Source organism: Peromyscus maniculatus, chromosome 6 (assembly GCF_049852395.1).
Source record: "Peromyscus maniculatus bairdii isolate BWxNUB_F1_BW_parent chromosome 6, HU_Pman_BW_mat_3.1, whole genome shotgun sequence".
Taxonomy (NCBI): domain Eukaryota; kingdom Metazoa; phylum Chordata; class Mammalia; order Rodentia; family Cricetidae; genus Peromyscus; species Peromyscus maniculatus.
Window position 1 is genome coordinate 119,403,938 of NC_134857.1, and position 26,488 is coordinate 119,430,425.

Below are 26,488 nucleotides of genomic sequence, written 5' to 3' on the forward strand. Positions count from 1 at the left end.
TTTCTGTCTATGATCTATCTAACTATCTTCATAATTTTCTATCTATTGAAATTCAATCAACTCATTTATTTATCATAATAATGTGAATATTAAGTCAATAAAAAGTTTTAAGACTTTGAGTTTAAAAATTTCAAGGCCTCACTGTCCTCATCTGAAACATGAATAAATTTTATGATTAAATAAAATGAAACTTAAAATAGTACCAGAGATAGTAGCAGAGGATCAACATTTTATACATACACAGTGCCACACTTATTCACATACACACCCCACATACATAGTTCTGTAGCAGCTACTGCTGACTGTTCATATCTGAGTTTCCTTTAGTTATCAGTGAAGTCTGTCTGGATGACTATGCATTTATGTGCCTGTCTGTATCTACATACAAATATCTAAATAGCTCGGTAGCATAAATTGCTAGTTGTATCTCAATATCTACACCATTCTTCTTTGATAGCTTCCCTTCAATGCATATCAGCCTAGAATAAAATCCATTAAACTCATTCACTGTCTGAAAGGAATCAGTGTACCTTTCTCTCTCTTATTGTATGCTATTTGGTGGCATGTTAATGTCACAACAGGGGTTCAATTTGTCACCTTGAGTATCAGCTACAAGGGGTATTCTCTATTGTGAGGGGTAGATCAAACCATGGGGGATTTATGACTATAGTTTTTACTGTACTAAGTATCAGATGTCTGCTCTAGTAACATGCATATACTTAAGCTTCAATGGAAAGTTTTTCCATAATGAAATGAGATATATAAATGGATTGAATACAAGATACTCTGTAAGTGTAATTAAATTTAATTAGGCCTTTCAGATTTGTAATTAGATTCTACATGAATGTGGAATGTTCAAACCAAGCCCCAACTGTAGAGTCTCAAGCATTTTGGGAGAGAAACCTGGACAATGTAGGTAATAGTAGCAGTTGCCATACTTTCTAACTTAAATGTTACTAACCGGAGCATATAGAGGTGAAAATACGCGGCGATGTCATTTTTGTTGTTGTCACCGTTGCCTTCCTGTAGAGCCTTCTAAAGCTGTGTCTGTTTTCCGCTAACAAGCTCCCTGTACTAGCTTCCAATATCGACTCTTCACTGGCTGGCTAGGCAGGATGTCAGTGTCCTGGAGAGTCGTCGTTCTTACTTTGATTTGCTGTGTGCTGTTCTGCATTTTCCACTGCAGTCTCATGCTGCTTTTGAACTGCTGACAGCAGGCCTAGCCTTTGACTCTCATTACTTCGACTGGCTTTATAATTCCTAGGAGTTGTCTATTATAAGCGCATAGAAAGAATTTTGGCCTTTCCCTTTTTATTTTCCTTTCTTTGTGTATGCCCTCCCATCCCCTCTCTCTCCGAAGTCACAGTACCTCTGTATCATCTGCTAGGACAGTTGTTAGTAGTAAATCTTACTTGTTGACCTCAGAGGTTGTATATGAAAAATTAACTGCTGAGAAGTTATCTGGAACTAACTATCTTGTTTCCAGGGCATTTTCAGTATTGTGTTTCATTAGGCTTCTAAGACAGAGATGTACAACAAATGTAAAGTAGGATCAAAAGTATTGTTGGCCCTGGGCTCCCATTCAATGTTTACTCTCTTCTCCTTTCCCTCACACATGCTTCAATGTGATCACATGCTGTGCTTAGGAGTCCGAGGAGATGACCACAGCCATGAGGAATATCAATTTCAGCAGTCACTGTTGAGCATTATCAGCAACCAGAAGCAACTAGGAGAAATTACTTAGCTCTGTAGATAAATAATAAGAAAGTCAGTGAGTAAATTTGTCTTAAATAGAATGGAACTCATTGACTGATCATCAAATATCAATTAGTACACTATGCCCATCAGTTACCTTCCTGCTTATTATTCAAAGGCAGAAAGGGTGAGGTTCAATGTTTTTTGGGTTTTTTATTTTTGAATTTTTAATGTTAAAATTTGAGATTATAATTTAATTGTAATATTTTTCCTTTTCCCTTCCTCTCTCTAAATCCTCCCATATACCCCTCCCTTCTCTTTCAAATTCATGGCTGCCTTTTTTTCATGAATTGCTATGTTATTTCACATACATACATACACATGTACTCTTAAATATAACTTGGGCAGTTTGTATAATGCTACCTGTAAGTATGTTTTCAGGGCTAACCATTTGGCAATAGATAACCACTAGGCTCAAAATACTCATAACATAAATCTAGAACAGTTTTTGAATTATATTGATCATGGAATAAAGGTAACAACCAAACAATTCTGTATTATATTTTCCCTGAGGTTCTTATTTATAAGTAATTTCTCTGTCTTTATACCAGCCCAAAGTAATTAGCTTATACTAATTTTATATCAAGTGTCAGAACACAGTCCAAGAATTAAGCCATATGAGAATTCTGAGCGCTTTTGAGAAAACAAGTTGAGGGTCTTATGACCTCAGTTTGTTCAAAACATAGAATTGTTCTTGAACTGTGCTTTCGTGCTCCTCCAAGGTGTAGGGGATAGAAGTGAGTTTACTTAAGATTATTCATTACAATTGTCTGTTACTTGTTTATACGTCTTCATGGAAAAACATGTTTTTGCCACATGTGGCTTGTTCTTGTGATTGTATACAGCTTGAACTCAGGAACTTTACTTGGGTGACCCCTTTTTTAATAATTTTTTAAAATTCATTTTACATACCAACCACAGATCCTCCTCTCATAGCTCCTTCGCCTCCTCCTCCCATTCCCTCCTCCAAGGGTAAGGCCTCCCATGGGGAGTCAGCAAAGCCTGGTTTGCTACATTCAGTTGAGGCAGGTCCAAGCCCCTCCCCTCTGCATCAAGGGTGATCAAGGTGTCCCACCATAGATAATGGGCTCCAAAAAGCCAGCTTATGCACCAGGGATGGATCCTGATCCCACTGGCTAGGGCCCCTCAAACAGACCAAGCTACACAACTGTCTCCCATATGCAAGGGCCTAGCCTGGTCCCATGAAGGTTCCACAATTTAGGTTATTTTCAGTCTAAATTTCATGAGTTTCTCTGAGCTTCATTCAGTTGTCTCTGTAGATTTCCCTATCTTGATCTTGATGTCCCTTTCTCTTATAATCCCTTCTCCCTCACTTTGACTAGACTTGTGGAGCTGAGCCTGGTGCTTAGCTGTGGATCTCTGCATCTGCATCCATCAGTTACTGAATGAAGGCTCTATGATGACAGTTATGGTAGTCACCAATCTGATTATCTTGGTAGGTCAGTTCAAGCACTCTCTTCACTATTGCTAGTAGTCTAATCTGGGGTCATCGTAGCCCTCAGAGTATAAATTGTCTGATGCTCTAAATAAAGTTGGATGTTGCATGAGACTTTATTCTGCTTCACTTATCAGCTCCATTCTTCTAGGTACCCTGTCTCTAGAGTAGTGATGATTAAATGTAGCACTTTTATATAAGACAGTTAGGTATCATATAGGGGGAGATTCTTAAAATTAGACAGCAAGTATATATATATACAGATGTATTAGTATGTAATTCTTCATGTACCATATATTAGTATGTATATATACAATAATATCTACTAATGTATTTTTATTAATTATTCCCTTATTAATTATAGTGGGATATAGTATTAACTATAATATAATTATTATTAATCATTCCATTGTTTGTTATACTCATACAATTAGATAGTGTGAGGCTAAAACACAAACACAAAAAGCAGTGCAGGCAAGGTCAAACACTTTCGATAAAGTGTAAAAATTTAATTACTGTGAGGCATCAAGCCATCCCATTCTTAATACCACACCTTTCATTCATTCTTACATTTTTCATAATACTATTTTTTCAAGGACTTTAAGACATTATGTTCTTTTTCTCCTAAATCATAGTGTTTTTTTCCCTTTTTTTTTTTTTTTGGTGGTCATTTTATATTTGAGACTCTCTCATTAAATTGCAACAGAAAACTTCCTTTATCCTCCATTCCAGCCAAACTACCTTCCCCATTCTCCCTCTCCTTTACAGGGAAACAATAGCAACAACAAAGATAAGAGTTCTTCAATGGGTCCACATGAGCACAGACTGGGCTCGTTGCCTCCTCTCCTCACTAATGATTGGCCCTTCTACCATCACCTCAAGTAGACTTACAGAAACTTTGCCCTTGTTTGTTCAGATCCTGAGTCTGGTACTCTGGCCTCACCGTGTTAGCTATTTCAGAAGTATTTTCCCAGGTTGACACCTGACTCTGTTTTAATAACACAATCATCTTTCCTTCTGAAGTTGTGATTGGTCCCCTGCATACTTGGCTTCTTTCTCACCTTGTGGATGTTCTCTAAACCATCTGTGTATTTTTCCATGGTCGCATCTCTGTCTTGTCTACACGCTGTCTTCATGAGGATCCAAAGCTATCTCACGACTTCTTTAGAACCTGGCAAGCCTCTCATTACAGCTCTAGTTTTGTTCCCCTGTTGACATTCTTTATCCATCTGGCTACCACAAAATTAACCCCACTTGTATGTCTAATTATTTTTTTAATAGCCGTTCCCAAAAATAACTTTCTATTTCCCCTCCATGCTCCATTTCTGAACATCCCCATTGAGGTGTCTTCATTATTGCAGTAAACACCACAGAGAACTCTTCCCTCTGGACAGTTTCAAATTAGAGAAGTCATTCTTAATCCTTTCCTTGTCTCTCTCATCAGTTGTACCGGTATTTCAACAGAAGAGCTGTTGGCTTCATTTGAAAATCACCATAGTTTGGGTTTTGTTTTTGCTTCTTTCTGTTTCCTCTCATCTCTTTATGGCAAGACTTGGTTTTATTTATTTAGTATACTATTCAATTATTTGATTTTTATTAGTTCTTTGAGAATTTCATAAAATTAGTTTTTATTATTTTCACTGTCCCACCCCAACTCTTCTCAGGTCCACTCTCCCTTCCCTTATAGCCCTATGTTGTGTCCTTTTTCCCCCATCAAGACCAATTTGAGCTGCCCAGGTATTATTGGATGTAGTGTGGTGGCTTTCCACTGGAGTGTGTTCAGTGTGGTGATATATTGTGTACCTTAATAAACTTATCTGGGGATCAGAGGACAGAGCCAGCCACTAGATTAGACATAGAGGCCAGACAGTGGTGGCACACACCCTTAATCCTATCGCTCAGGAGGCAGTAATCTGTCTGGATCTCTGTGAGTTCAAGGCCATGGAAAATATGAAAGTTTCAAATAAGGCTTTGAGTGACTTGTCATCCCCTAATCTTCTACATTGGGTCAGTTTTCTCTGAATGATGGAACTTCCAGGGAGCAGACATATAAATGAGTTCCTCTTAGAGATTCTGATTTTAGGTAGATAAGAGGAGTTTAGAGAAATTACCTCTCCATATTTACTTTAATTTAAAAATAAACTTTCTTATGAAACTTGCAAATAAAAACCATCACATACCAAAGTTAGTCAGACCCACATCTATACATCTCTGTGAACACCTATACAGTTAGAATGGTCATTCTCTTCCATTTATCTGGCATAAAAGTTTATTTGGAAGTTAAAGTATAAAATACAATTTCACATATTCAGAATGCCCTTTCTAAAGTGACTAATCACTTAAATACTAAAACAGCATACTCTGTGTTCTGCTAATTGCCCAATAGTGAAATCTTTAACATAATGTAGACACTGTACAATACGTGAACTGAGAAGAGTGAAAACACTCAGAATCTTCCCTGTGTGACAGCATGGCCCAAAGACAGGACAGGGGAACTTCCATCTGAGCTCACTATTGTTCTGGGTGCGGGTCAGTCAAGCCACAGAAACACCAGCCTTTGTGTTAATTAACCTGAAGACACTTACATCTGAGAACTTTCTAGTGCTTAGGAGCTATTTTACCACCTAGCAAGCTAATGAATTAAGAGAGGCAACTTCTCTCATTTATTACAACTCATCATGGTGCCTGCCATCTATGTTCTTAAGGGGAGCAGATAAGTTAATTCATTTAATATTCTTATCAGCATGGTTAATGAATCAAATGGCTCTAAATGTTAACATTTCTAATTAAACTCGGTGCTTTAAATCTGTGTAAACGATTTTTTAAGCCGACACCCTTTACTCTTCCAGGTGGCTATTGTTTCAATCCATTGAGAGTATAATGAGACTTGTAGAGTGAAACACTGGAAGAGTACACCAGAGCAGCGGTTCTCAACTTGTGGGTTGCGACCCCTGGACAATCCTCTCTCTCCAAAAATATTTACATTACAATTCATAACAGTAGTAAAATTACCATTATGAAGTAGCAATGAAATGATTTTATGGCTGGGGGTCACCATAAGATGAAGAACTGTATTAAAGGGTCGTGGCATTAAGAAGGTTAAAAACCACTGACCTAGAGGCAGGGGTGAGAAGAGAGAATAAAGGTTCAGAATGAGAGAGTTTGACTTATGACTACAAAGTCTTTCTTCACAGTCAAAGCAAAGGCCAAGTGCTGTAGAGGAACTGCTATTTCCAAAATGCTCTGGACAAAGACAGTAAAGTGGAATGAAGTCTGTCCCTCCCAATTCTGCCAGAGTCCCTATGAAGTAGAACATTAATTTTGGATTCGTATCCATTATAGTTTGGAAACAAAATAAACAGAAACATTATTTTTTAGATGCCCTACTAGATCTTTAAAATAGAAAGTACAATAATTTGTAAATAAAGGAAAAATGTGCTCAGGCACATGGTTTTCTGTAGTAATCTCAAGGATGGGACCAGAGTTCAAGAGGTACACCTTTGCTATTCTGGCTCAGGACAAATTACCCTGGAATCTTTTCTGCTAGACCACACTCAGACACTTACCTTGATGCTGCAATATATCTTCAATGAGTCTTTACTGAGTTTGTATTCTATTCAGTCACAGTATGTGATACAAAGGATATTAAACAAAATCCGTCTGTTTTGATAGAAGTTCTCTAAGATCTAGTGAGTGAACTAGACACATGAACAGTACAGGACTGCACAGACAGAAGTGAGATGCGTAACAATGACTGCTTCGCAGAACGGAGGAAATGAGTTTCTTCCCTTGAAGCCATTGTCCCTCACTGTCTTCTCTTTAACTGTAATGAGCTCGGTGCTACTCCTGCAGCCCTCTTGTCTTAATGAGAACCTACTTGATAACTGACCCCTATGATTCTTATACTGTTTAGTCCTGATTAGCGATAGATATTTTCAAATGGCTGAAGGGAACCAGTGGTCAAAGACATTTTGAGAGGAAGATATTCCAGTTCTGAATAACATGCCTCATAGGAACAAAAAATACACCAACAGTGCTACCAAGACCCTTCAAGATCAGAGGTTCAGATTTTTTTTTCAGATCTCATATTTTTAATACCAGCCACCAAATTCCCATTAAAGCTCTACATCAGACTTTGCATGGCGACTTTATCACTATCTTTGAAGGTCATGCAAATGATACTGCTTAGCATTTCCCTGACTGTCTATAATGGCCAATGGCTGAGCTGAGCTGAGCACAAACTCTGCTCGGTGCACAAGCATTTCCTATACCATGGTTCATTCTAATTATGGATTATGAATCCCTCCCTTGCAATGGCAAGTAATTTGTTTATCTTGTTTCTAGTTAACAAAGTAGAGGAAAAAATCTATGTGATCTGGGACATATATTGGAACATGTTGGTTTTAAGAGCATGGTATGTCAAAAGAAAACATAAAAGCTCATTCCAAAGGGTGTGGTTTAAAAGGAGGACCAAATGCTCAACCAATCAGGGCATAATTTATCATTTCAATGAGGCTAATGAGAAATCTGTGCAGTGAACTGTGTGACGATGTTAAGCATCAACTGAGTGATTAGGGAGTGGCAAATTGAGAAAAAATAAGCATAGCAGGTTCATTCTGGTTCAAAAGACAATTTGACAAACCCCTCCAAGAAAATAACCATTTCCTTTCAGGCTTTTCATAGTTCAGCCTTTTAAAGTATGAAAGTTATTCTGTTATAGAAGCAATTCTGTAACTTTAAAATTTTATAAAATTTTAATGGTTATGAATTACAAATATATTTAAAGGATTTTGGACTTTTTATAACCAAAGCATCATGTAAATTGTTTTGCAGTAATTAAAAGTATTTCAAAGTAGAAGAAAAACTCACTAACTATATTGTTAAGTACACTTGTTATAAAATCTATTTTATGTATGATGCTTGACCACTTAATAAATATAGGTTTTCATTGACTCTACTTAAAAATTATGTAGAATGTCTATCTATAAAATATCACATTTTTACATGACTGATTTGCATCATCTGGGATCTAATTCATAGACCTTTAGAACTCTCATTTCTCCTTAACTCTTTAGAACAGAAGACAATATTTGATGATTCACACTCACTTAAATCACATCAGCAGAGCATCAGAGATAGGATGTTGGCCTTAAATCATCTGGCTATGGATTCAAATCCCTAGTACTGTATTCTAACTATGCAGCTTTGGGTTAGTTTCTGCAATTCTCAGAGTTTTCTGAAACTCACTTTACTACAGTTCAGATCTGATTTACTTCATTCTGTCAGTTATGTGATGAATAAGTTATATCAGTTATGTGATGCATAACTTACATCATATCTAGGACAGAAATAAATTTAAATACAAAGTACTAGAACATAACTTAGAGTAAATATGGAATTTCATCCTAAGAACCTATTATATACTGTCCATGTAGGTTAAAAAATCATCTTCATTCAGCATCCATTTATTAATGAGATTGAGACAAGTCAGGATTATTGGTTTCTAAAGACTTCTACACATTTGCTATACATTCCTGGGATTCCTACATTGCTGAAGTCTAGATCTCAGTGGAGTTTATCTAGTATAAATAAGATGAATACTATTTTTGGTGAGGATGTTAACATTTAGTAAACAACAAATAAAATGATAATTCCTTGTTAGTCATCTGTTCTATATGCCTAACCTGGGTAGGTCTTTAAATAGGGGACAGTGTAAATATCAAATTTGTGCCTCTGGGTTTCTATTTGAAGCATGTAAAAATTATTTATTCACTTTAGAAAAACCTCATCCTTTTGAAATATCTTTGTATGCATATATATATATATATATATATATATATATATATATATATATACTAAAATGTGTCACTTGCAAAAGATCTAAGAAATGTGATAAAAGAAACAATGAAAAATGACTTCATTTGCAAAAATATTATATACAATGATGATAGAAATGTGACTCATTAGCTGGCTAATAGTGCTTTTATTTTTGGAAATAAAAACAGAATTACCTTTGGAGCCAATATGCATCACTGTAATGGGGGAAACAGTTACATGCCTGTGTAACTTCTGCAAAATGGAGGCATCACCGTGCTCACTTTTATTTACTTTCTATTGTTTGATTTTATTTGCTGTGAATATATGATATAATTGCGCTCCTGTATAAAAATAAAAGTACCTTTAAAGATGAACACGTGAGATGCCCATTCTTAGTAGTTTAGGGTAAAAAATTAATAATGATGATCAGCATTTTAGTGTAGAAGACAGTTCTGAGAATAAAAAATAAGTGATGGGAGGAGAGAAAGACAGAATTCTGCAACAGCTGTAGTACGGGCAAAAGCTCCCAACATGGAGCTTACTGACCTGGGGCTAAGATCACGTGACACCTTAACTATTTAGGTTTCATATAATCCAAGTTTGTATTCTAGCATTCTAGACAGTCACCCTTCCTCTTCCTCTTCCTCTTTCTCTTCTCTCTCATTGCCCCACCTCTCTTTCTCTGAACTCAATTTCTATTTCTCTGGTAGTTGAGTTGTGTTGAATAGTTTTGCTTTAAACATAAAAAACTTTGACTTCCGTTTTGTCCCAAGGGTTGAGTCCTGTAATATTTGGCGGTCTGTAGTATCAAGTTTTCAGAAGTCATCCTGTGGTTGTAGACCCTTCGTAACATCTACTTTTCTTGTATTCTGAGAAAAAGAAACAGCAGAATTGTAACTGTAGAGTTGGTGGGTGCTGTGGGAAGATTTTCTGTACGCTGTGAATATGTGTTGGTCTGACTGGTTGATAAATAAAGCCACTTGGCCTTTGGCAAGTCAGGCTATAGCTAGGCAGGACATTGAAGAGAGAAAGAGAAAGAAGAAAGGCAGAAGGGAGAGAGACACCAGCACCGCCAGGAGAAGCAAGATGTGAAAATAATGGTAAACCACGGCCACATGGCAACTTACAGATTAATAGAAATGGGCCAAGTTATAAGAGCTAGCTAGCAAGAAGTATGCCATAGGCCATGCAATTGGTAATTAATATTAAGCTTCTGAGTGATTATTTTATATCTGGCTGAGGGACCCTGCAGCCGGGTGGTACTGGTGAAACCTTCCGGCTACAGGTGGGTGTTCTAGTTTGCTTTTCTGTGGCTGTGATAAAATATTATGACTAACAGCAAACTGGCATAGAAAGGATTTATTTCAGTTCACATTTCTAGTTCATAATCTGCCACTGAGAGTCATCATGACAGAGCCTCGAGGCGGGAACTTGGAGCAGAAACCATTAGGGAGAATACTAACTGGCTCTCTCTCTCTCTGACTAGTGCTCAGGTAGCTTCTTTTGTTTCATACAGCCCAGGACTACCAGCCCAGGAATGGTGCCTCTCATAGTAGACTGGGCCCTCCTACACCAATCAAGAGCCTCACAGAAATTCCCACAGACTAACCTGATCTGACCAATACCCCACCTGAGGTTCCTTCTTCCAAAGCTACTCTAATTTATGTCATGTTGACAAAAGCCAATAGCACATCAGACCTGAGCTATCTCTAAGATCACATATTGTGGGAGCATAACACTGACTAAATGAAGCTTACTACCTTCACCTGCAAAATGAGGACCTGCTGCAAATTAATTACTCACATCTATCATACATACATCAGGGTCACAAGTCCATGCAAACATTCATCAATGTTCTCTCCCTCCACATCCCTCACTTTGGTGAAGGTGTTCCTTCACTGTCACACTTGGAAAGCCCTAATCTAGCTTGAAGGAACGTTGCCTGAAATAACAGCGAATTTGCTCTGAATGAATTCCTGAGAGTCAGGCCAACAGATTTATGTTTGTCTCTTTTGGCTGCCTCCTCTTAGGAGTTTGGCTATAATCCAAAGGACTGAGATTATTTGAGTTGAGTGAGCCGCCATCACAGTCCTGCAAATGCTACCATCCAGGATTGTTTGTGTTCTTAAATTAAGACAAATACCCTGAGTGCTAAATGGAAAACTTGAATTTCTCTAGTCATATGAGCCATTAGAACACGCTGCAGTGATTACTTAGACCACACAATTCACCAGGTTATCTACTGTACTATATATTTACAATTACATTGTATATCCATAATTCAAAGTAACTTTATATATAAGTTACTAAATGTGTTTCAGATGATACCATTTTAATAGTTCTCTGTATTTTTGTGGATTATGAAAATAAATTACAAATTATATCATTGCTCCTGAGTCTTATGTCTTAAGTAAATTTAAGAAATTCTTAGAAAATAGAATCAGCACACAAATCAGTTCTAAAAACTGTTGAGATTGCTTTAAGGAATATGTTTATTTTAGGGAAGTTCTACCTTCCATAAGCATGTTGGGTAATTTCCTTGTTGCCATGATAAAAATTCCCTGACAAAAATCTGTGTATGGAAATACTGATTTTTGCCTCACTGTTCCAGGGTACAGTCCATCATGACAAGTATATAATGGGGGCATCTGGTCACACTACAGCTACATTTAAGAAGTAGAGGGAGACCATGCTTGGTCTCAGCTGTCTTTCTCATTGTTCTGCAGTCTGAGAACCAAACTCATGGAATGGTCTTACATTTAGGATGGGCTTTCCCAACTTGATCAACCTAATGAAGAAAATAAGTCACAGGCATCTTCAGAGGAGATTCTAGTTCTTGTCACATCGACAATTATTATTTCAAGTAATAATAACAATAACAGAAGTAATTTTTATGTCTTGCTTTGCAACCATGATACCTGTTTTACAACAGGCTCCCAAACCATGGAATCACTGAGCCATCTCTGAAACTGGAAGACAAAATAAATTTTCTTCCTTTCAAGTTGTTCATCTAAGACATTTTTGTGACAATGGAGGAAATGTAACTCACATAAATCATGAAGTCTAATGTTTTAACTACAGTTTGATACTTTTAGGTATACAGTACTTATGCCTGGTTATAGCGACATACAAATAATGATAATAAAATCTTAGACAATATCTTTTAAGACTTTGGTTTGACTGTAGCATAAAATACATCTTGAGTTCTAGGCCAGCCTAACCTATACCATATGTCTTAGACTGAAGGACAGATAATAAATAAAACCAAAAATACCATCATAAAATATGAGTATCTCCCAAATTTTATAGTCCTAGTTTGTTTTTGGTTGCCATGATAAAGCACCATGACCAAAAGTAACTTGGTGGGAAAGAGTTTATAGTTTCTTACAGGTTAAAATGCATTATCCAGGAAAGCCAGGGCAGGAGCTCATGGTAGGAACTTGTATACAGATGTTGCACTACCCATAAGAGACTAGGCCCTCTGATATTAATATACAATCAAGAAAGAGCCCCACAGACATAGGCCCAGGCCAGTCTGGTGGAGGAATTCCCTTAGTTTGTATCACATTGACAAGTAACTGACCATCACACAGAACAAATAAATGTTACTGTTCTCATTCTAACAGTAAACAAACAAACAAAAAATCTTTTGACATATTTTTTAATTTTATCTTTTTTTTCTCATTATGGTTCCCTTCATATATGCTTAAAATTAAAAAAAAAGTTCTATGCATATTTAATTTACATTAAATCCTTTCAAATTTTTGTAACAATTGTCCATACTATTATCCTAAGATGAACAAAGACAACACCAATAGCCATGCTAACATGGAAGGAGAAATTCCCATGGGATCTCAACGCTAGATAAGGAACTACAGACAACACAGTAGTGCTAAGAGTGGGAGACTTTCCTCACAGTTGCTGTTTGTGTCTGTTATCTTTCTCATAATGATTTACTCAAATGAGTGACTGAGACATTTTCTTGATGTGCTCTTTCAAATGTATAGTTTTATAAAGATTGCATTGTTTAAGAAATATCTACTATTTCAGAAATACATTGAAAGGAAAAACCTGTCAAATAAGTATGCATGGAGGTTGTTTTTTTTGTGTGTGTCATTCCTGTATATTTTTTATTATGAAAATAAATAAGGATGATTTCAAACATGTTTTAAATTTACACAGTATTTTTAGGAAAAATAGCTAAAGAAATCCATTAGCAGTATATTCATGCATCTTGGTTTTTAAAGTTCTCAGCTGTTCCTACAAGGTGGTCCAGGAGCCAAGGTCACCTATGTGCAGGCTCTGCCTGCCCCAAGACCAGCCTCGGGTCCCTCGTAGTCACATCATCTCTGATGTAGACAGCAGCACAGGACGCCTGCACAGGCAGGAGGCTTGTACTTGTGCACACAGGAAGGAAAATAAACATCCCCTTCAGGCCACACCTACTGACCAGTGTTTCACTGACTCCTACTGAAAGCAAGCTGGAGCATTTTGGGCCAGACTGCAACAAATCAGACAAGAATGTTGTCAGACACCAGGCGGTGGTGGCACACGCCTTTAATCCCAGCACTCAGAGGCAGAGCCAGGTGGATCTCTGTGAGTTCAAGGCCACCCTGGGCTACCAAGTGAGTTCCAGGAAAGGCGCAAAGCTACACAGAGAAACCCTGTCTCAAAAAAAAAAAAAAAAAAAATGTTGTCAGGGAAAAGGACAGACTCTCTAGTTAGTGGAAAAATACAGAACCCCCATAAGACAGGGAACTGGATCATCTTACAGTCAGGTTACCTAGCAACAGGACATTGAGTCAGAGCCCTTGACCCTCTCACCCTGTAAACATCCTGTACAAACATCCTGTTAGCTTGCCCCACCTTATGCAGATGACAGCTTCTTGCTCCCCCCACCCTGTGGAACTATATAAACCCTTGTGGAGAAAATAAAGTTGCACCTTGATCAGAATCTAGACTTGGTGTATTTCCTTTGTATCTCCTGTCCCTACATTCCCTCCTTAGGGTGGTCTAGAACCCGTTGTAGCCCTGCAGGTGGGGCAGAATGTCAGACCCAGAAGGCCATGACTGAACGTCCACAGAAGGTTGAGTTCAAGCTTCCCCTTCCGTTATCCAAGCACTTCTCATCAAGCTGCGTCACAGGTCACGGTCGAGTCCTCCACGCTGTGTCCTCACTGCACATCAGGGTAAAGGAGCAGCCACTCGTAAAGGAGCAGCCACTCGTCGCGTCTGAGGGCACAGCAACAACTTCGCTCAGTCTTCAGACTGCTTCGCGTCTTCCCTTGCCAGCCTGTCGGCTTCTTCGTTGCCCACGAATCCGGAGTGACCAGGAATGTGCATCCACGTGATGTCCATGCCCTGGGTGAGCTTGTCCAGCTCCATGAAGTCCTCCTTGTTGATCACGTCTTGCCCTGCACTGGTTCTCCAGCCGTTCTTCTTCCAGCCCTGAACCCAGCTGGTTATCCCATTGATGGTGAACATGCTGTCTGTATAAAGAACCAGCTTGCTGATGTTCTGAGCCCTGGCTTGCATGATGGCTTTGCAGGCTGCATGGATCTCGGCCCTCTGGTTTGTCTGTCGCCCAGGAAGTCTAATACCTACATTTAAGGGGTGGCCGGGCCCCCAGTAAACGCCAATTCCTGCTCTCGCCCGCTTCTGCCCGTTACTGGAGCAGCAGCCATCCGTGTAGACAACATCTGACTCTCCCATATAAGAAAACGTGTCCTTGCTCACTAGGAGCAGCAGCCATCCGTGTAGACAACAACTGACTCTCCCATATAAGAAAACGTGTCCTTGCTCACTAGGGGAGCCAGCTCTGAGCTCTGTCTGGTGTGCTTTGCCTCTGGCTCCGGCTGTTCTTCCCCTTCCCCTTCATCCGGAGGCTCCCGAGGCCGCTTGCTGGTCTTTAACGGTGATTCTTGCACATGTGCAGTTTCCTGCCCAGCTCAGGAAGACGCCGGTCCTGCGGCCCCTCCTCACCGCATAGTACATCCCGAGCCCGCAGACGCCTCGCCGCACGTGCACGACGGCCAGTGTCACTGTGTGGGACAGCGGCAGCAGCCAGCGCATCGCTCACGCCTGCGAGGGGACCTACATGGTGGCCCGCCGGCCTCCCGCCGGCCGCCTCGCATGGAGGTTTTTTAAAACTACAATTTCCCTTGAGTCTTCCTCAGTATGAAATCAAGGCTATAAAGGATATTATTCAAATAATATAGGTGGTAATATTTTCAAAAATAATTACCGTTATCTCTCCCATTCTACAGTTTCCTCATTCATAGTGATTTGAACTTTATTCCATGGAGAGGTCAGACTGTGATTTTTGCCTGTAGCAGGAATGAAGCTCTGTAGCTCTCCATTGGATGCCATGAACAGTGATACAGCTTTTGGGTGATTTGCTGAGTGCTTGCTCTTAGAACCTGCCACTGTGCCAGGCAGAAGAGAGAAACCAACACCTCCTAGACCACATAGACTATGCTAAGTTCCCTGCTGATATGTATGCAAGAAGACAGGAAAGAGATTCAGCACTTCTCTGTCCATGTTACAGGGACTACTAAAGAACATAGTCCTAAATCTATTCAAGGTGTGAATTTGTGAGCAAATGAAATGATTACTGTTGTGCTAAACCAATAACTAAATCCAAAGATAATGGTGACAAGTGATTTCTCCTAAGAAATGACACACAGTATGTGCTTAACTTTGTGTGAGTATCCCTGGCTATTTTCCCAGATGTGAGTCAAATAATTTGTGTTTATAATCTTTTACAAAAAATTTCATAATTTTTTCTATTAGTGACATGTCATCAGTGTTGAAAGTCTTATTTTTCTTCTCATAAATTTCAAATAATGGCATAATACCTATTGAAATAATAATTTTTCTTTAAGCTTTCATGCTGAGTTCAGCGTTCTACAAGAATTGTTGATGTTAGGTTTTTACCTTAAGTTAGAAAATACAAACTAGAGAACTTTTCCTTTTTAAGAATGTGTCTCTTAAGAACCATTTTCTGCAATTGTGACTCAACAGTAGAAAAAATAAAGGCAACTTTATAGACAGAGGGTGTGGGCAATCATTAAAATAGCTTTGCTCTCATCTTACCAAAGCAGCCATATTCCTGAAGTGAGTGTCAGATCAAATATAATCAGTCTATATTGGGAAGATGCACTGTAACTTAGCATAACAGTTCTTTCTCAAATAAAGCAGATTTGACAGATACCAAAACTCGAACAGTCCCAAATATTATCATTCACTGTCGTTTGTATTATTCATTTTCTTAGGGCACTGGAGTACAGAATGCATTAGGTAAATCCACAAAATCCTTTGTCAATAACTGATTTTTTACAACAAGTTTTAAATTGAACTCAGAAGGGAAAAAAAGAAGAGGTTAAACATATATGATTGTGGGGATCAGAAGCAGCCCAAAGAGTGATGTTTCTGTTCTAATGTGAGTAACATATACAGTTATCTAGAACGAATAAGTTTTAATTATCAAGGCAAGCCAAAGCCAGATGAAGATCATTATCTCAAAGGAAACTGCTGCCAAAAAGGTAACTGCTTTGAATTGCATGAAAATTAAAGGATTCACTTACCTTAATAATCAGGAGATTATAGAAGAGATTAGATTGCAACTGCATGAATTGGCAGAACTATTAAAGTATTTTTGGAGTAAAAATGATGACATTTTAGAATAATTTTAAAAATATTAAGGAGATTAACTGACACCCAAAGAGGGAAGTCAAACAAGCCATCATCTAAGAACAAACACTTAACCTTAGATACAGAAGGAAAAAGAATAAAGGAAACAGAAAGAAGTTGAGGATATTCATCAATAATAGGTCATGTTGCCTACTATCCACATGGCCTACTGCATTCTGTACTCCAGTGCCCTAAGAAAATGAATAATACAACGACAGTGAATGATAATATTTGGGACTGTTCGAGTTTTGGTATCTGTCAAATCTGCTTTATTTGAGAAAGAACTGTTATGCTAAGTTACAGTGCATCTTCCCAATTTTGATTGGGTTTCATCAGAAGTACCACAAAATGTAAGTAAGTAAATAAATAAATGGTACGATGCAGCTGAAGGTTTCCTGGTCCTGCCCAGCTCCCATGGCCCTACAGCCAATTGGACCCAAGTAAACACACAGAGGCTTATATTAATTAAAGCTGCTCGGCCATTACCTCAGGCTAACTACTGACTAGCTCTTACATTTAAATTAACCCATAATTCTTATTTATGTTTAGCCACATGGCTTGGTACCTTTTCTCAGTTCTGCCTTCACATTTTGCTTCCTCTGTGTCTGGCTGGTGACTCCTGACTCAGCCTTCCTGTTTCCAGAATTCTCCTCTCTGCTTATCCTGCCTATACTATACTTCCTGCCTGGCTACTGGCCAATCAGCATTTTATTTATCAACCAAATCAGAGCAACACATTCACAGCATACAGAGCAATATCCACAGCAGCACCACATAGATAATGAACTGAGTTATTAAGTTACACTGATGTACAAAGATATATGGCTTAATGCTAATTATGTAAATAATATAAATACATATATTGACATAGCTTACCTATAGAGATTTCAAACTCATACAACCAAATACATGTTAAAATTACAAAACCCATAGTTGTATATTATATAATGGCAGTTATTCAGCATATTAATAATATGGAAGTTGAGATGTTGAGGAGCTGTGGACTCTAACACAAAGCTGAATGGAAGGAAATTCTGGTATTTTCCTAATGACCAATCTGTTAATAAACACTAAGATCTAAAACTTTGATATGAATTTTTTCATAGGAATTTCTATGATCTACCAAACCTGCTTTCTTTTTCATCATAAGCACAATACTGAATAATAATTTTTGTTAGATACTACATTTCATATTAATGGTCCTTGCTTAAGATTTGGCTAACAGGTATTCTTATGATGCCCTTGACCCCTCTGGCTCCTATAATCCTTCTTCCCATTCTTCAGCAGGATTCCCTGAGCTCAGCCTAATATTTGACTGTGTGTATCTGCATCTGTTGCCACCAGGTGCTGGATGACTCTCTCTGATGACAGTTGGGCTAGGAACCAATCTATGAGTACAGCAAAATACCACTAGACACTATTACATTGACATTCATTTTCCTCCAGTCATGTTTGGTTCTATCGTAGGTCTCTGGGTCTTCCAGCCTGTGGGTCCTGGCACTCCAGGCAGTTTCAGAGGTGGGATCATTCTTGTTTCATGGGGCTCAGGCTGGACCAGTCATTGGTTGGCCACTCCCACCATCTCCATGCCACCCTTACCCCAGCACACCCCATAGGCAGGATGGACTGCAGGTTCAAGTTTATGTGGCTGGATTAGTGTCCCAGTCCCTCCACTGGAAGTCTTGCCTGGTCACAGGAGATGACTAGTTCAGGCTATGTATACACAGTTGCTAGGAGTCTTAGCTGGGATCATCAATGTAGATTTCTGTGAATTTCTCCTGCACCAGGCTTCAACCTGACCGTGAAATGCCACCCTTTTCCAGTTGGTTCTTTCAGTGCATTGCCCCACCCTACTCCCACCTGACCTCTCATGTTTCCATCCCCAAACACCCCCCACTTCACCTACAAAATCTCTTCTATTTCCCCTTCCCAGGGAAATCCAAGAGTTCTTCCTTGAGCCCTCCTTGTTACCTAGCCTCTTTGGGTCTGTAGCATGGTTCTCCTTTACTTTACAGCTAATATCTACTTATAAGTGAGTACATACCATGTATTTCTTTCTGAGTCTGGCTTACCTCACTCAGGATGATTTTTTTCTAGTTCCATCTATTTTTCCTTTGAATTTCATGATGTAATTTTTTTAATAGCTGAGTAATACTCCATTGTGTAAATGTACCACATTTTTTTTTACTCATTCCGTGGTTGAGGGATATCTAGGTTGTTTCTATTTTCTGGCTATTATGAATAAAGCTGCTATGAACATAGTTGAGCAAGTATCCTTGTGGTTTGATTGAGCATCCCTTGGGCATATGTCCAAGAGCAGTATAGCTAGGTCATGTGGTAGATTGTTTCCCAGTTCTTTGGGAAACCGCCATACTGATTTCCAGAGTGGATGTACAAGTTTGCACTCCCACCAGCAATGGAGGAGTGTTCCCTTTGCTCCACATTCTCTCCAACAAGAGTTGTCACTTGTGTTTCTGAACTTAGCCATTCTGAGAGATGTAAGGTGGAATCTCAGGAAAGTTTTCTTTTTGCATTTCCCTGATGGCTAAGGATTTTGAAAATTTCTTCAAGTGTTTCTCAGCCATTTGAGATTCTTCTATTGAGAATTCTGTGTTTAGATCTGTACCCCAATTTTTAATTGCATTATTTGGATTTTTGATATCATTTCTTTAGATCTTCATACATTATGGTGGGAGCCCGTTTTCAGGTTCATTGTGGATTTATCCAGCAGGTCTGCATAGAGAGGATGATTGGACGACGGGCCTGAGTGCAGGTGTCTGAGATGGTCTGCACTTGGCTGTGCTGGGCATGGGGGAGGGTCTTTTGCTACACCCCTTGGCGGTTCTATAAATGCCTTAGGGCAGAGATAGTCAGGCTTGTTGGAATAGGTTCCAGGCCCCCTCGAGGCTATCCTTTATTTTCTATCTATTTATCTCCACAATCTGAACCCTTCTATCTAATATTTGCTGCTGCTGGCACTCAAGAAAACTCTGGGCAACTATGAGGATGGTGATGATCTTATCCCATTCTATAGGCTGCCATTTCTTCCTATTGATGGTGTCCTTTGCCTTACAGAGGATTTTCAATTTCATGAGGTCCCATTTATTAATTGTTGATCTTAGTGTCTACACTGTTGGCATTCTGTTCAGGAAGTTGTCTTCTGTGCCAATCCATTCATGGCTATTTCCCAATTTCTCTTCTATCAGGTTCAGTGTATCTGGATCCATTTGGATTTGAGTTTTGTTCAGGGTGATAGATATGGATCTATTTGCAATCTTCTACATGTTGACATCCAGTTGTACTAGTACTAACTCAATTAACCTGGGCTCTTAGGAACTCATAGAGACTGAAACAAAAACCAGGGAGCTTGCATGAGACTGACCTAGGCCCTCTGCATATATGTGACAGTTGTGTAGTTTGGTCTTCTTGTGGGACTCCTAACAGTGGGAGCAGGGGCTGCCTCTGACTCTTTTACTGACTTTTGGGACCATAGTCCTCATACTGGGTTGCTTTGCCAAGCCTTAATACAAGGACAGCTGCTTAGTCTTACTACAATTTAATATGCCATGTTTTGTAGATATCCATGGGAGGCCTGCCCTTTTCTGAATAGAAATGGAGGAGGAGGGGCTGTGGGAGAGAAGGAGAAAGGGAGGTAGGGGGAGGGACTAAGAGGAGAAGAGGGAGGGGAAACTGGTTGGGATGTAAAATAAATTTTAAAAATTCAAACACAGCTGGGCGGTGGTGGCACATGTCTTTAATCCCAGCACTCGGGAGGCAGAGGCAGGCAGATCTCTGTGAATTCAAGGCCAGTCTGGGCTACAACGTGAGTTCAAGGAAAGGCACAAAGCTACACAGAGAAACCCTGTCTTAAAAAACCATCAAACAAACAAACAAACAAACAAAATTCAAACTTTTTTGTCACAAAAATTAAAAAAAAAATCATATTGGCTTATTGCAAAAATAAGTTCATAATATCAAGTAAACTAACATTTTTCTTTAAAATTTGGCCAACAGAGGTGATATACACTACTTTTAAGTCATGAATGTCAAAAAAAAATTGCTCATGATCCAGTCTGTGTTCTTTGATGTCTACCAGTTTAAATATGATAATGCAGCCAGGAGCCTGAGAATACTGGGAATGGGGCAACTGTGAATTGGAAGGCATTCATAGGCTGATTAACTGTGAGGAACAGAATGAATTGGAGAGTAGGCCACCAAATTTAGGTGTTGCAATGTGAAAATAAATGTGTTAATTTAACATGAATCTTAAAATGTCTTATTAGTAAAAAACAAACCCTGAACCCAGTATTGGGGTGAATGCTAAAAGATCAGAGAGACAGAACAGAACTTCTCAGACTGAAAGCCTCTGTGTCCTCATCTGAATGGATCTCAGCTGAACTGCTGCTAAAAGCCTAAAAACTTAACAAGACTCTAGTTCCTGGTCCTCACACCTTATATACCTTTCTGCTTCCTGCCATCACTTCCTGGGATTAAAGGTGTGAGTCACCATGCCCAGCTGCTCCAATGTGGCTTTGAACTCACAGAGATCCGGCCTTTGAAATGCTAGGATTAAAGTTGTGTGTGACCTCATTTTCTGGCCTCTATATCTATTTGGGGCTGTTCTTTTCTCTGACCCCAGATAAGTTTATTAGGGTGCACAATATATTAGGAAACACAATATCACCACATGTTAATCCACCAAACTTGGAGCTGGTTTGTAGAAAATACAGACTTAATCACCCATGTGATCTTGTAGTATAGGGCTACCAGGGGGAAACCTAATCTATAAGGCATCGGTTTAAGTGGAAGAAGGATCTGCTGGGAAGAGGGTAACCTATAGGTGGAGATGGTAATTCAATAATCAGAAATTTCATTTGTGCCAACACTTGATAAAAATCCTGTCTGTCATTACTTTCTGCATCAGGTTTTAAGGGTCTTGCAGTTCAGGAGAAGGAAGGAATCAAAGTTAGTGTGCAAGGACAATCATTGCTGCCGTAGGTAGGCAGAAAAAGATAATGAGCTGCAGTGTCTTGGTCTTTAGCTTTATATAAACAGGAATTTAGATTGTAGAGAAGTTTACAGTAATAAAAGCTTAGACAATTTTATAGTTTCCAGGTCAGGAGACTGAAGTCAAGGTTGACCAAAGTGTTAAATATGGAAGTTATTATAAATCATTGAATTGAACAAAGCACATCAATTCTGAGTTTTACATTTAACTTGAAATAAACATATAGACTGCCCATCTGTAGTTGGCAATGTTGAAACTTGTGTGGCCTTAGTCATTTTATCTCCATCATGTCTGTGCACTTACCCAGGTACTGGCCACAATCTGAAGCTCTTCTTTTCTGAAATATTAATTTGCTTTGCATTTTCACCCATAATGTTTTCCTTTTAATTTTGTTTACATATGTTTCACATGGTTCTTGCCATATTCCCAACTTTTTGGAGATTCCAATTGATTGATTCCCTTTATTCATATCATCCTCCCAGTTTTCCTTCTCTGCCAGCATTCTTATTCATCCTGTATTCTATAGTTTGGCATCACCTTTACCCAGCCATGCATCTTTCTGTTACACATATGTATTAAAACCCTGTATGTACTACTGTGAAACAGTCATGATTGAAATACTTAACAGAGCAACTTAAGTGGAGGAAAGACTTTCAGCTCATGGTTCTGGAGCACTAATCTGAATCAATTGATTTCTGACCTAAAAGTGAGGTAGAGTGGCAGCAGGAACATGTGAGAGGAAGAAGCTTTTCCCCTCATGATGGACCAGAAAGAGGTTGAAGAGACAGCCTCTTCTGTGACCTACTTCCTAAACTAGGTCCCATCTCTTAAAGTTTTAGAACTTCTCCAAATGGCCCCATAACATAAAAATCAAGCCATCTATATATGAGCCCTTTGAGTGGACACAGTACCCAAACCTTAACAAACTTTAATCTTTGGCTGAATTTGTCTATCTTGGTTCCTGTATCAGAATTCTCAGTCCTCATGTATATAAATTAATAGTTATTATTATCACGAAATTGGCACAAGACTGAAATTACAACATTTCCAAGTACCTATGCTTAAAAGGTTATTTGTTTAGGGCCAATTCTTGTTTCCCTCAGCTGCAAGTTTCCATTCTTCTGTGATTTTTTTTCTGTCAGCAAGTGGTACTTTTGCTGTAGTCTCCTTCTTGAAATATCGTTTCCTATGTATTCTGTTAGTCTCCTTGGCCACTCACTCTTCCTTAGTCTCTTTGCCGGGCCATCCCCTCTTTACCCATTCTGTAATGCTGGTATACTGGTGAAATGTTGTCTTTTTAACAAAGCTAACAGACCTGTTCTTATACATATACATACACATACCATACATACTACATACTGTCAGGTCAATATCATCCAGTTCCATGGTTTCAATCATAATTTATATGTTGAAAATTTTCATTTTTAGAATTAAATATGACATATTTTAAGCATTGATTATATAGATAACATTACAGTCTAAGCTAAAATTTTGCAGATATATTGTAGGACACAGGTGTATATTTTGCTAATATAGATAAATTAAGTTATAGTATACTATATAAAATTGATAATAATTCATCCATTGAACAGATATTGCTGCACAAATATTCTTTGGACTATTCCATGTACCTTGGATTAATTCAACTTTGCCATAATGTTATATGGAAGACACAATTATATTCCTTTTGTATGTGAAGAAAATAAGTCATTGAAAGATTAAATTATTTGTCAAGGTTCATATGTAGAAAGGAAACCAAACCAAAATTATATTTAAGGCACACTCTCTCTCCAAAACAAATAAAACAGGACAATTAGTGATGAGGGTAGTATACCAGAAGACAATTATCTCCAGAAATTCCAATTGGAAAACCACTGAAAGAAGGTGTGGTCTACCATGTCACACATTTAATTGCCTGGGGTGCCTTAAAGGGCTGTCATTGAGCAGCTGGATTAACAATGGCATCAATACCACCACTAGTATTTGGAAAGAGTGGTTTCTGTGTAGTTTGTGGGATAGATAAATGAAATGATATGAGCAAGAATTAGAGGAAAGATACCGGAGGAAGTTAAGTAGAGAAACCTTTGAAGTAAAGTGTAGTGAAGGAGAGGATGGAGTAGGATGCTAGAGGGGTAGTGAGTCACAGTAAGCATTGTCTTTTTTATTAAGTACTATGTCTTTGTGTGGATGTGGAGTGGGCAATACACAGGGTGTATGTGTTCTTCATGAACAACTGTCTGGCCATTTCCCGGTTAATATACACAAGTGTAAACCTAGGGTAGGATGCAGCTGAATGGGATCAGTTGACACTCTTACAAAGATATAGAAAATAGGGGATATCATGACCAAGCAAGAGCACCCGGGGGCTTGTCACTTGGCCAGAAACACAAGCTGAGAATGGGAATTTGTGGTTCCCCTTTAGAAATGTGAAGAGATGGGTTATGGGAAGGAGATAGTTAAATGGTAAAAATGTCAAAGTTCTTGTGTGAAAATCTGCTTTTAATTAGTAAACAATAAAGAGTTTTGTTCTTGGGAATTGTATATTAGTGTGCTCCTAAATAGTACCTGTTTTATTTTAACAAGTGATTAACTCCAAGGGAGTAGGGATTAAAAAGAACAACAGGGTCTCATTTCAGCAATGATGAATGATCCTTCACCTTGGTTTGCCTTTTTGTGCACAAGCATGCTTCGAAGGTTTTGTTTTCACTTCTTATTGGAGTTTCATGAAGTAATTAATAATGAACATATTCTGGCATTGAAGCTAACATAAAAAGCATAGTTGCTTAAAAATAAAAGGAAATTAATTGCTACATTGCAAAATAAATTATTTTTTAAGTCTTGTACAAAGATATAGATCCCAGGTTCTAATTCTTCAATGCCTACTCCATAACTAAGTATTTAAAACACAGAGTACATTTAATGTTTGCAGTTACAAAAACGATTCATTGTTCCTTTAATGAAATCCAAAATGTATTATTGAATACCATACCAACCTTGAGATCTAACTGTAGATGAAGATTGATCCACAAGCAGACAAATCCTTGATCTTAATAGGTCCTGTAGGAACAATAACACTGAGTATCTGTCATCTGTGAAGCATAATTTCCACAATAAGGATTAGCATGGATATCTCATTTATGCAGGAAGAAACCATCTAAATGATTGTCCAAATACAGTGTTAGCCATAGGGTAGAACTCAAATCTGATAATTTAGCTTCCAATCCCACATTCTTTCTGTGAATCCACATTCCTCTTAACAAATGTATAACCAGAGGTCTGTATATAATTTATTGCTGAGTGATAAACATACTGGGATTAAAACAACAACATTTATTCTGTGGGTGAGGGCTCTGGGACAGCTCTGCTGGGTCCTCTAACTCTGCAGTCAGGTGTCAACTGCAGCTGCAGTTGTTTTGGGCACAAGTACAGGAAAGACCTTCTGGTGAGATACTCATTGGTGCTAAGGGAATCCAACTCCTTCCAGGTTGGTAGACTGAGACAATGAGTGCCTGGCCAGTGGCTGCCCAGATGCCCATGGTAGTTCCTTGTCTTCTGCACCACTTTATCGAGAGATTCACAATATGACTGCTTTTTTCATCAGCAGGAGCAGACAGCAGAGCAGAGCACATGAAAGTGAACAAGGAGCAAACTGTACTCTTTCTTAAAGGTGGGGATGGAATCCCATTGCTTTGCCTGCATAGTATTCACTAAAAGCGAGTAAGTGGAATCATTTCACATTCAAAGGAAGGGTATTATGTGACAGCATAGATGCTAGGAGTTGGGGCTACTTGAGAGATATTTTATGAAAAGTCTACCTCAACACATGTAGGAAGTACAGTAAGGGCTCCCATGAGAAGCCAGTACATCTGCAGGGCACAGCAAGGGCTGAAAGAAAGTTAACAGTACCAGAACCATGAGCTGAACATTTTGTCATGGTTACAGAGTTGTTTTGTTTTATGGATTATTTTTTAATGTAAGGTATACTCTTAATCAATATAGGGGGCAAATCATTAATATGTTGAGTCACTGGGTCGTAGAGTATGTTGAAAATTGAAAAACATACTCAGACGTTAAATTTTAGACAGAATGTTCATTATAGGCTTGGTTCTGAAAAATGATACTTTTCTAACAAGAAAAGTGCATATTAACCTAAAACTTGTGATAAAATTTAAGAACAAGCTGAAAAACCCTGTAGTGAAATAAGTCTTTGGACAGTGCTTTTCTTTTATTTATTAAATGTGTGTTTGCGCACGTGTCTGTTGTGCACCTGCAATGAAGCATGAATGGAGGTCAGAGAATAGTGTATGGGAGTCCATTCTCTCCTTCCACTATGGAGGCGCTGGAGATCACATTTGGGTCATTATGCTTGGTGGTATGTTCCTTTTTCAAGTGAGACATCCAACAGACACCTATGGAAAAATATCGGAAGGATTTCTGTATAAGGAAATTAGAATTTTATCTCACAAGGCAATGGTCAGTTCCTGGAAAAACTTTAAGATAATGAATTGATGCTATTCACTAACAATAGTTCCAATGGCAATAATGTATTAGGGGAAAGGAGCAGGCAATGAAGACATTATATTAAACTTGATAAGCAATGGTGAATAAGGCAATGTGATGGGGAAGGGGAAGATAGGTAAGCTCTAAGATATGTAAGCAACCAAATTTGTAATTTAAGTTCAGAGGATATAGAAAAGAAAAGGGACTTTAGATTTCTGGGTTTGCAAGCTGAGTACTAACATTCAAGTGATATAATACTG

The 26,488-nt window shown here is 38.5% G+C and overlaps 1 protein-coding gene and 1 long non-coding RNA gene across 2 annotated transcripts; both read right to left on the reverse strand.

The window, feature by feature from the left end:
* Positions 1–740: 740 nt before the first annotated feature.
* LOC143274001 (uncharacterized) lies at positions 741–26,133 on the reverse strand. Its single transcript, XR_013052394.1, has 3 exons — positions 25,996–26,133; positions 24,722–24,785; positions 741–1,746 (listed from the first exon to the last, which is right to left on the reverse strand). It is a non-coding gene; the product is annotated as an uncharacterized LOC143274001 (long non-coding RNA).
* Positions 13,152–15,150, reverse strand: LOC102913425 (ribonuclease H1). The gene is given in 3 exon segments (XM_042280011.2): positions 13,152–14,696; positions 14,765–14,971; positions 14,973–15,150. Coding segments are annotated over 3 exon segments (747 nt in total). The 5' UTR covers positions 15,101–15,150; the 3' UTR covers positions 13,152–14,284.
* Positions 26,134–26,488: the final 355 nt, after the last annotated feature.